The sequence below is a fragment of the Habropoda laboriosa genome, unplaced genomic scaffold, assembly GCF_001263275.1.
Source record: "Habropoda laboriosa isolate 0110345459 unplaced genomic scaffold, ASM126327v1 scaffold72, whole genome shotgun sequence".
Taxonomy (NCBI): Eukaryota; Metazoa; Arthropoda; class Insecta; order Hymenoptera; family Apidae; genus Habropoda; species Habropoda laboriosa.
In genome coordinates this window covers 852,844-864,055 of record NW_017100188.1, presented here as the reverse complement: position 1 = coordinate 864,055, position 11,212 = coordinate 852,844, and the positions used below count along the sequence as shown (strand labels likewise).

Below are 11,212 nucleotides of genomic sequence, written 5' to 3'. Positions count from 1 at the left end.
TATATCGAGTATTTTAGAAATAGTGAAATTTATAATAATTTTCGACTGAAAAAAAAAAACCTCATTAAACAGTTCAAAATGACAGAGTATTATTTTTTACAAGACTTTATCGACACACTGTGTACACTATCGTCCAAAACACCCGGTCCCCTTTCATCCAAGACTTCAAACACAGTGTACTTACATCTCGGGGCGTATTAAAAGCAGACGCTCGTTAATCTAGAATTCGCAGACGCGGCAGGTTGTTTTTACAAACGTCTCACGACACTACCTTGTACCGTTTTATCCATCGTTATCGCGATTTTTTTCCTTACGTAACCACCCGCGAACGAATAAAGAGCGCACCTTTGTCTCTCCCCGTTGTCCGCTACACCTATTATCGAATCGCATCTGCGACACGTGGACGCGCACAAACGTTACGTGACAACCGCGTCATAATTACTCGACAATTAAAATAAACCATGAGTTTCCACCCTTCGATCGTTCTTTTTTCTTTCTTTCCTTCGAGAAATATTAGAAAAACATAATTCAACGTTGAGGACAGTAGAGTCCAGCGAGTATTAATTAGCTCGTCTTTAATTAGGTAGGCGAAGTGTTCTCGGTACTCCAATTGCGTTGTTTACCTCCTTTTTAACAACATTTGTCCAACTTACGCTTTCTCCAGCGATAATGTGTGTAATAATATCGACCCTTTTGTGTTAAAAATGTGCGATTCAATATGGAAATTTCTAATCGAATGTAAAATGTGACGGGACAATTTTTGAAATTTGTCTTCAAATATTGACCTTCACTTCAGACTTCAAATTAAACGTGAAATAACTTTTTATTGTCCCTACTTCTTTTATTTTCCAACTTGTAAAAATTAAAATTAAGCTTTCTCCAGCGATAATGAGCACAATAATATCGACCCTCTTCTTATGCTAATACCGTGAATATGCAATTCGATAAATTATGGAAATTCACAATTGAATGCAAAATGTAATCAGATAAATCTGTAGATGAAAATTCTCTGTCAAATATTAGACTATGCATAGACTGTGCATAATTTTTAAAATATAGCACTTGAATATATATCAATAACATGCTTACTACATGATATGAAATCAAAATAAGCTAAACAAAAGCAACGTATGTTGCAAATTATATATTTAAAATGAAAGGGAAAATCTTGATTTTTAGAAAAGTGGTCTAAATATGGGGCACTGGTAAAATAGTCGAAATGAAAAGTAAGAACTTTTTCAAGATATTATATATCTTTTCATTGTCTTTCTTTCTAATGTTCTGGTATCTTTCTTATTATAGTCCTCATAGTCACCGAATTCTAATATTGCCAGCTTTGTAGCACATGTTCAGCTCATTTGGCTATTCGTTACAAATTTACACTAAAAAGAAGCTTACAATATCAGCAATGTAGCGCTCTTAGTTTAACAGATTATTGTCGAAAAAATAAAACGAACTTACTTGAGAAACGTTATAAAATAGCGAAATACGAGAAATGACACTTTATGCAACACAACACGTAAACAAAATAAACGCAGGTCACTATCTCCTCTGCAACGCTTATTTCGTTCATAAATCGTAGTTTCATCCTATTTTCAATAGGATGAAGCATTTGACATGACTCACAACTTCTACAAGCCCGTATTTAGACCTTCTCCTCTAATATTCACTCCATTTCTTCAATTTTTATTTATCGCTTATTCGTATAAGCTTATTGCTTATTAACCTTTCGAGTGCTATGGACGCATATACACTACCGGCCAAAAATTTCGAATCATTCGAATTCGCTACTAACACTTCATTGATTTGAAATTGACGTTACGAAGATCAATAGCACTTTGCCTCGTTTCAATTGATTCGAATGATAAAAAATTCGTTAAAAAATTATTATAAATGCTAACTTTCAAGAGCTGTTACTTAAGAGATACTCGTGAGACACTCGGGTAATCAGAAAGTACCCGGATAAATAGAAATTATCCGGGTATCTCATGAGATGAGAGTATTATTCCTCGACTGTTTCGGCAGAGGTTTCAAAACAATATTGTGTAGGGTACAGGTGCACTTTGACATCGCTGTCGCGACCGATCCGCATTTGTTTGCCCGGTGAACCATCAGCGGTAGTGGCCACCGAGATTTCGACTGTTTTATGTACATATTCGAGTACTCGTGAGATGCCTGGGTCGATCGTGTTATTTTCATCTACCCGGGTATCTCATGGGTACTCGGATACCCGGTTAAAAGTAACAGCCCTACTTGCTATGCATAGTGATTCCAAACATTTAGCCGGTAGTGTATGCGTCCGGTGAAAGCTACCGGTGTGGACTATGGACGCATATATGCGTCCGTCAATTATTTCGATCTCCCGTGTAGTGTAGTTACAATTATCTTTACATGAGATGGATACACGTGTTCCTTAGCTACCTATGAAGAATACACGTGTGTTGTTTCATTTTGTGTAAAAGAATTACAATAATAACTCATTGTTAGTTGCGTCTTGTACACTCAATCAACAGAGTTCACGGAGAGCTTCGGCAGGGAGTACAGCACTCAAAGGGTTGAATTATTTATCTCATTGATGCTTCAAAACAACGATAGAAATTTACATTTCAGTTTATACTTAGACACCGAGTACACCCCCCACGTGTACTCAGTTACGTCATTTCCTACCACGTATCTAATTAAGGGTTAGTAAAGGCTCCACGGTTGGAGGAGCACCGAATCGTTAAGGAAAGCATCGTAAAAGAGGACGACAGGTGAAGTGGTAAGGAAATTACACGATGAATATTCGACAGGGAGAAACGAATTCATCGTCGGGTATCGCGAAACAGTAATTAACGAACGGTAATACGATTATCGGTATTGTTAAGGTGGATCGAGGGACGTCGAGAAAGCGGCCAGTGACTAATATAGCTGTAAACACGATGCAAATGACGTAGCCAGGCGGATCAGGATGAATAGACGCGTGAACAAATATTGGCTCACTAAAGCGCGTTTTCTGCTTTGATCTGCACAAATTTCGTTCGATAGCCGTACCAACGTTTCCATTGTACCTACGTTCCGTCGCCACACGGTGCAAAATGTACACTCGGTTGATTTTGTACGATTGAGTTTTACGTTGGACATTCTATGACTGGAAATTAATATTGAGAAATACATTTTGTTTTAGAATGTACAGAGTTAGGATGATTTATTGTTCTTTTTATCTTTTATGGTTTTAGTTGTGATTGATAGCGATGGATTTTCTTTCTTTTTCTAGTTCAAACGAAAAATGCAAATGTAGGCGCGTTAAGAATGACAAACTGTTTATACAGGTGAATAAACTGACACTAATATGCTGAGCCCTTTTTACGCTCGAACACTAAGCATGTCTGCGTTGAACGGTATTATAAGCGATGAATACTTCTTGGTGCAGACTCGAAGAATATTCGTTTAGTTATGTTTGTGAAGAGTAACCGAACCGTAATGGAACAGCTCTCTCTCTTTTTCTCACTGTTACACGTGTACCTACCCGTGGTAATTTGTGTTTCGTAAAATAATTACAACGCGATATTCAACTACAATTACGTAAGCACCGGTTTGTGAAGGAATAGCGGCGATAAATTAATTAAGGAGTTAAACAGTTACGGAGTTACAATGTAACTAGCGCTCGCAGGATTATTGAAAGAGACTCGAACGATGCACGCGAGCGCAAACGTTAATCCTTTCTGATAAGCGTTACCTTTCGACGGCAATTTTGTAATTCTCGAATTCATTGGATATTCGAATATTCTAATTTTCGTATTTTCAGATATTGAAGTATTCAGATTACTGAATATTTTAATATTGAGATACATATTGAAATATTCAAATTTTCGAATATTCAAATCTCCATATATTCCAATTGTCATATTTTCACACCTTGAAATTTTCAGATATTCAAATCTACAAATTTTCAATCTTCGAATATTGAAATTTTGAAATTTTCAAATATTCAAATCTTTAAATGTTGGAATATTCAAATTTGTAAATTTCCAAATCTTAAAATCTTTCCAAAAAATTCGCAATGCACCTTAACCTTGTTTAATCCGCTAAGACACCTCAAACTCTGCAACCCAATCTCCTTTAAAAGAACCAATATCAGTCAATTCAATTCTCCTAGAACGAACCATCCCGCTTTACTATAAATAACCGGACAATTCCTTTCCCTGAAATGTCAATTACCTCCGTAGAATCGATGCGAGAGAGACACTTCTCAACACCTCCGTAGACTTGAAAGAAGGCATGCAGCGAAACGGTCAATCCAATCTCTGTTATTCATCTCCAAGAACCAGAGCAAACTAATTACACGTTAACAAGCTTCGACAATGCAATCTGTACGTAGAAACAGGAAGCAGAAACGTGAAACACGCGTGTTAGCCATTTTTCCGTGGTCGTTCGTTTCCTTTCGTTCACTCGTCGCCGATCGAAAACGAGCGCTTTCTCGCTTGTCCTGATAATGGAACGCGTGAAAAAAAAACAGACTATATCAATCATCGTGTGTACACTGTGCACTACTGTCTCCAAAAAATTTCAAGACAAACTTGTTCTTCGATTATCACCGTATTATGCACAAAGAATTCCTATCGACTGGTCAAACAATCGATAAACAATGTCATGAGGTATTTGCGTGATTCAACTCAGAAAAAGCAACCAGGTTTATGAGACTCACTTTGCATGAGGATAAAACACTGACTCACACTTCGGTGTTTATTCCGGACATTTTGGCCAAAAATTTGACTAACATCATTCCACAAACATGACGCGACTTTTTCCTCTTTCCCACACTGAAATTTCCTCTACAGGGGCGCTTTTTTGGGTCAATTAAAAATACAGAAATTCTCATATTTTCAAACACTCAAATTCTCAAATATTCAAAAACGCTACCGCACAAATCGAGTTCCAGGGATGCCACGTAAATTGAAAAAATCATTCACACAAGCGTACCACAAGCACTAAGCACTATTTTCGTATCGACTAAATAAATATTCTATTTGATTTATTTCGAAAACTTTTCGAATAGAGTAGTATATCTCACACACATGACTATCAGTATCAACAACAAAGAGAAGAGGAAAAGAAAAGAAAACGGAAAGAAGTACTGTACTCACCGGTTCTGAGAGATAGGACTCCCACAGTTCCCTAAGGTCGCTGCTTCCCACGTCGTAGAATTCCATGATCCTAAGCTTCCTCGATCGTTCCTAGTGCCGTTCCGTTACCAGTCAATGGATCGTCGTACAGTCTGCCCATGGAGGATGAAAAAAGGTATCAGAAGTGCACGGACACGATCTCTCCTCGAGGATCCATTGTCTTCCAAGGATACCCGGCAGACCGATACGTTCTGAAGGCAAAACGTTCGAACAAGTTGAACGATCGAAATCGTATATCTGTCGCTTATGTGTTTGTATATGCGTTTTCTGTGGTAGATCGACGCCGTCTTCCGCGTGGTCGATCGCGTTCGATTCCAATTAACGCGGTCGGAAGTATCGGTAGCCGGTTTCGAACGGTCGTTAATTTTCTTTTCTTTATTTCGTTTTTTCTACTTCTTGCTTTATATGGGTCAATGACAAGTGGGTATTTCTATGTTCGTAGAGTATTTTCTACATACAGAGATGACTTCTTTTTTTATTTATACCGTACTGTTTTTATCATTTTCGAGGACTTAATCATTTCGTAACGATTCTTCTGGTTTAATCTACATTTAGAAAGTGTTCTGGAAGATGTGAAAGGAGTGTATGTGTTTAAATGTGTAATATGATTAAATTAGTGCCTATTTTTGACGTTCTTTCTCGGACAAAATTATATCAAATCTTTATTTTTATGATAACGTGAAAGTCCCGACTGCTTTGATGGAGCGCCAAATTCGTATAAAAATTGTGGTAGAATAAAATAATTACTATTCAATATACAATTATATTAGTAATAATAAGTGCCTCTGTGTAATGAGTAAGTTCATATATTATAATCTCTTTTAATTGTGTAAATTTATCAACACCATTCTTTTTATTAATCCTAGAAAGCCCAAGGTGTTCGAAAGTTAAGTTTCGAAATTTCAGATTTTTCAATTTAGTCAAATTTCAACGAAAACAGATTCTTGGCGACCTATATAAAGTTATCTCACGAAGAAAACTCAAGTTGGAAATTTTTTCACATTTTTTCGACTATAACTAAACGCACTTATACATGGGTTCGTCGTACCGGATGGATTAAAACTGCAGATGCGCAAATGTTATCAGATAGATTGGAGGAACTGCATGTTGGGTGTGTTTGCGTGTGGATGGAAGAAGGCGAACCAGTAGAATGTGAATCAGTGCGTTATGGGTGAGCACGGTTTGGCATTTAATACCTTCTGTTGTTCTACGTTGCAACACGACGCACGAGTGCTGTAACGAGATCAATGGACCTGTCCCTATGGGTTAAGTATAGCGTTCTCGAGGACGAAAGGAAAATCGAACGCGTAGGGGGAAATGAACGTCGGTGCATCGTTGCAAAACAATAACGAAATTTCATTCCAATATGCCTTTTAGGTAACGAGATGCTCTTTCTTTCATTTCAAAATTAACCCAGCTGCACAACAATTACGTACTAATCTAACATAATATTGCAATAATAACCCTCAGAGGTGCATGCGACGAATTGGTTATCTTGAAACTTTGCTTTTAAGTGAAATTTCTCTATCCTTAATCCTCCAATCAAAAATGAAATGTTTCCCTAAAAATAATTTTAAATATAGAAATCTTTTACAGTGGCGTCACATTTAATCACCGACTCATTCAGGGGGCCCGAGAATATCTTTTGTAGAGAAGCTAAACGACAGTGGTATTCAAATTGAAAATTATAGCTTTCAGATTTAAATAACGACGAGAGTCTAATTCTTTCTATCGACACATTCACGTTAAATCGTTGGAATGGTAAGGTCAGGTACCGTCCACGATACTAATTGCCAGCCGGCGCATTATGCGTTCGTAATTGCGGTCATTAGCAGGGTTAAGTATCGAACAGAAGTACACTGTTCTCGCGAATAAAAGAAGCACGAAAATAAAAGAAATTGCACCTATCATTCAACAGGGAAAATGGAAACTGTTACAATCTTGCAAATCTCTCTTCTCCGTTATTCCCTAATCTTCTTTACTTCCAGCAACAATTTCGACGATCCTCCCGCGATAAAAGTCGCCGTTTACGCTCGAAAGAGAGAAAATAAAACGAAATATCATTTTCAAACACCAAATGTCTGACAGCAGCTCGTTACGGCTTAGAGAGCCTAATGTCTGCGCGCTATGTTTGCACAATTCCGGCAATTATCAGCAGCTGTACGGGCACATTAATGGAGTCTGTTGTTCTTCCTGAAAACACGTTGCCGAATGTGCGTCAAAAGAGGAGAGAACCGTCGTCGTACAACAGACGTTCCATCCTCGATTTTTCGTCGATCCGCCGCCATCCTCTGTCTCTCCCGTGCCAATCGAGCGCGCTCCTCGTGTCTGACCTTTTACTCGACTTGAAGAGTATCGATCGCAAACCGGTACCACGGGGAAAAAATCGAACGGAGGAAAACATATTGACCGTGTCATCGCGAAGATTCATTCTGAAGTGTGTATGCTGAATGAAACGCTTCGTGGAAATTATTTATCGGATAGACACGAGCCGCGGACGCATCTCTAACACGATCGGTCGATAAAAGCGATCCAGATAGCGGCAACATTTTTATTGAAATGCGAAGAACGATAAATACATTGTAGATTATGGTACCTCTTGCTGAGATTAACACTATCGAAACGATTTTAATGTTTCGGGGAAACTAGTGCGATCGTATGAAATTTTTTACGTGATAATATTAACACCTTTTTCAGGATCCTCCTTGTGTTTTGAGGATACTGGAGCAACACGTGGTTTCAGTGATTCTATGAAAGAACTAACGTGCTCGTTAATCTTTATTTCAGAGTTGATAAGCAAACGTTTTATTACACTTTGTGAATTTCTGTTTGATGCGAAAGTCAATTTTTTCCTACCTACATAAATGATTTTCAAAGTATTCGATCGATTTGTTGATGCTAAACCCATTTAGGGTTTAAGGAAAAATCACACAAAATTGAAAAATAAATTTCTCGAAAGTAGGATTAAGTGGAATTAGTTGTCGAATAAAATCTAGGAAATTAAGCAAATATAATGAAAAATTTGGTAGGAAATGGGTTTAGAAAAATCGAGTGTTTCTCCTTCCAAGAAGAGAATATCGTTCGAAAATCGCGACACGATTCGACTGTATCAGAAAGCTCTCGATATCTCAGCTGCGAGATTACGTTCGTAAAAATCTGGCCCTGCGAGTTAATTTCCGTTCGTGAATCAGTGTTTACATTCGGCCAAGCAACAAGTGAGCGATATTAAATTGACGTTCTATCAAACGAGATCAACGGAGCCTGCAGTTAATTAACACTTAACAGTGATCGATCCAAGTACCACGTCGAACAGAAGAATCGTGTTCGTATAGAAACTTAAGGGCAGTTCTTATGAATTTTTTTCTTCCGCACTAGAAGCTTTACATAATTCATGTAATTCATGTCTCACGCTGTTACATTAAACACTGAGAAATATATCCTGAGAGAAATAGATTTTACCGTACAGTCACATCCAAAACTTCCTCCTTCACTATTGGCATAATTACGTTCGTGGTAATCATTAGAAATAAAAGTAACCAGGTTTATTTTGATCGGTAAACTTGTCTCCATCGTCTACATCTCAATCACTTATTGAAATCGAAGAGGAAAGAAATGGTGGAAATTTTTTTTATTTAATCTATCGTAGGATATGGAAGTATTGTTGATATTTTTGTAATTCTGATGAGGACGATAGAAGAAGGTACGTAAAAGATACATATCTATAATTCGAAGTTAATCGGTAAATTCATTTCTGAGAAATTATTTTTGAGTTTTTATTCGGTTGACTTCAAACCCGGAAAACTTTATTAGCAATAAAAATTCTTCCGAGAGAATACTCTAGAACTTTCACACTAGCAGAAAATAGAAAAATATATATATCACGAAGATACCACGTTGAAACGTAAATAAAAAAATTCACGTTCCGTGAAATGCATTGAAATATATGTGAGAAATTCAACGGCGTGTTTCAATGCAAATTCAACATACGAGATAATATTTTAATGCGTCGTCCAGTGTTTATCTATGTTAACGCGGTTCCCACCGTGTGAACCGCCCTTAAACGCGAAACAACGAGTTCAAACCGAACGCGATACGCCCCCTCTACCCGCATCAGGCCCACACATAACGCAGCCGGTATCTTCATTAACGCTAGTTTCACATTCCGACTAAAAGCCTGCATGTCACGGTGTGTCCCAATATGAAACGTACTTTCATCATAATAATGCCCATTACGCGGTGAAATTTTCGAAAAATATTCACATATATAGTTTACGTTCAATTGACACTACCGATGCATCGCAATTGTAAAGACAAATATCGTAGAGTTAAGTGAAGATAGGTTTACAGATGGACCAGAGCGCGACACGCGACAAGTGGTTGTCCATAGCTATATATACTGTCTCGTATAAACAAATTCGAGGAAAACAGCGTGCACGCGCATTACCGCGGGTTGTTTCCGCATGAATCGCGAACAGGGTCACCCCCCGTCCGATAACACGTTCATTCGATGCAATCGAAATGCACCAGATGGAACGAAGCACCGGCTCAATGTGACCGACTTGTTCGATGCACGCGCGTACACGTGCACTCGACTGCAAGTATATGTATACTCTCCGCGACGCGATAACATAAATATATATGTTACATTTGACGCGAAGTAAAACGTGTTCGCTTATTACTTACCACGAAGAAAAAAATTCAAGAGAGACACGTTTCATACGGTATCAGGAGAAATCACCCCGTGTGAACCGGGGAATATCACACAAATATTCTTGTCGAGCGTTAACAGTGAGGCCACCAGCACTGATCGAACGGAGCCCGCACTGTACCATACGACGCACTGTTAGCAACCGAGGCGCCAATGAACATACAGGAAATCGGGACAGCGGGATCGATAGCCAACACCCGTGCACCTATGAACGTATTGGACCACCAATAGGGAAGGTTTCGCGCTCGCGGAGCCAAACTCACGGCAGTAAGCTCGCGCTCGACAGCTTGCTGCCACCAGAGACACGCCGGTCTGACCTTCGATCGGTAAAGTGGACTTCCGTGTAGGCAAAAGACGGAACGATGCGCGCGCGTTCACGTCCTCCGCGTAAATGCGCGACCACTCGCACGTGCTGCCCAACCGAACCTTCTCTAACCTCGTCGTTCGACCAATCAACGTGGACCACCTGTTACCAGCGTACTGAGCTCTTATGGAACGCGCCGCGAGAAACGATGCGCGCGCATTCGTTCTTTTTGGCGCTCACTAATGGCGTCCAAAGTTTGAAATTGTCGTGCGGTCGTCAGTTTCGTCGCCGATCTTTCCCGACAACGTTCGTAGCTCCAGATGTGCTTCGACCGTGAATGTTTATTTTGGAACGGCGTCGACGGTGGTTAAGTTTTTCTGAGGTGTTGTGTGTTGTGTATGTGTGAAGTAAGAAACTGCCAGGATATCCTGAAGGAGTCGTGCTAGCGGAATGGTGGGTAGCAGTTTGGTTTGTGCTTAAACATTCGTGTACATCTACGATGGACAATGGATACTCTGATCTTCCTTTGCAGTGACTGTAAGTCGATTATTTTATTATTACGTTTCTGTACTTGGTGGGTTTTTGGGTAATGTAATATTTGATGGAATATATGTGAAAATTCAAAAGACGTCTAATGAAAAGGGAGCTGTGGATTGAGATCGTTAGAATGTTTGTGAAATATAAGTTCGAAATAAAATATAGGTTAAACTAATAAATTCGTATATATCATTAGGAACTTATTTGATGTAATATCGCTTAAACTCTACTGTAGGTGTAATTAATAGGTGGAATTTAAGTTATAAAAGTAATCGGTATGTACGCCGGTATTGATGAATTCAAGATGGATCCCAACATGTTCGAACATGTCTAAGGCGGGAATGTTAAAAAATTCAAAAGTTGTATCGAACAGCTTTCACGAAATTCCAATTCAATTTGTATTCGTTTTGGATCACTAGAAATAATGCCACTTTACGAAAGATGTACTTACGTTTATTAATAAATGGAATACATATTTAAAATGTATAATATATATAT

General features: G+C 38.6%; 1 protein-coding gene across 1 annotated transcript in view; it reads right to left on the bottom strand.

The window, feature by feature from the left end:
• The window catches only part of LOC108579776 (cyclic AMP response element-binding protein A), a 63,392-nt gene extending 53,467 nt beyond the window's left edge, over positions 1-9,925 (bottom strand). Inside the window, exons 1-2 of the mRNA XM_017943383.1 lie at positions 9,849-9,925; positions 5,127-5,356 (exon numbers count right to left, since the gene is read on the bottom strand). Coding sequence (XP_017798872.1) covers positions 5,127-5,192 — 66 coding nt within the window. The 5' untranslated portion in view covers positions 5,193-5,356; positions 9,849-9,925. The remainder of the gene's footprint in view (positions 1-5,126; positions 5,357-9,848) is intronic.
• Between the last annotated feature and the right edge of the window lie 1,287 nt (positions 9,926-11,212).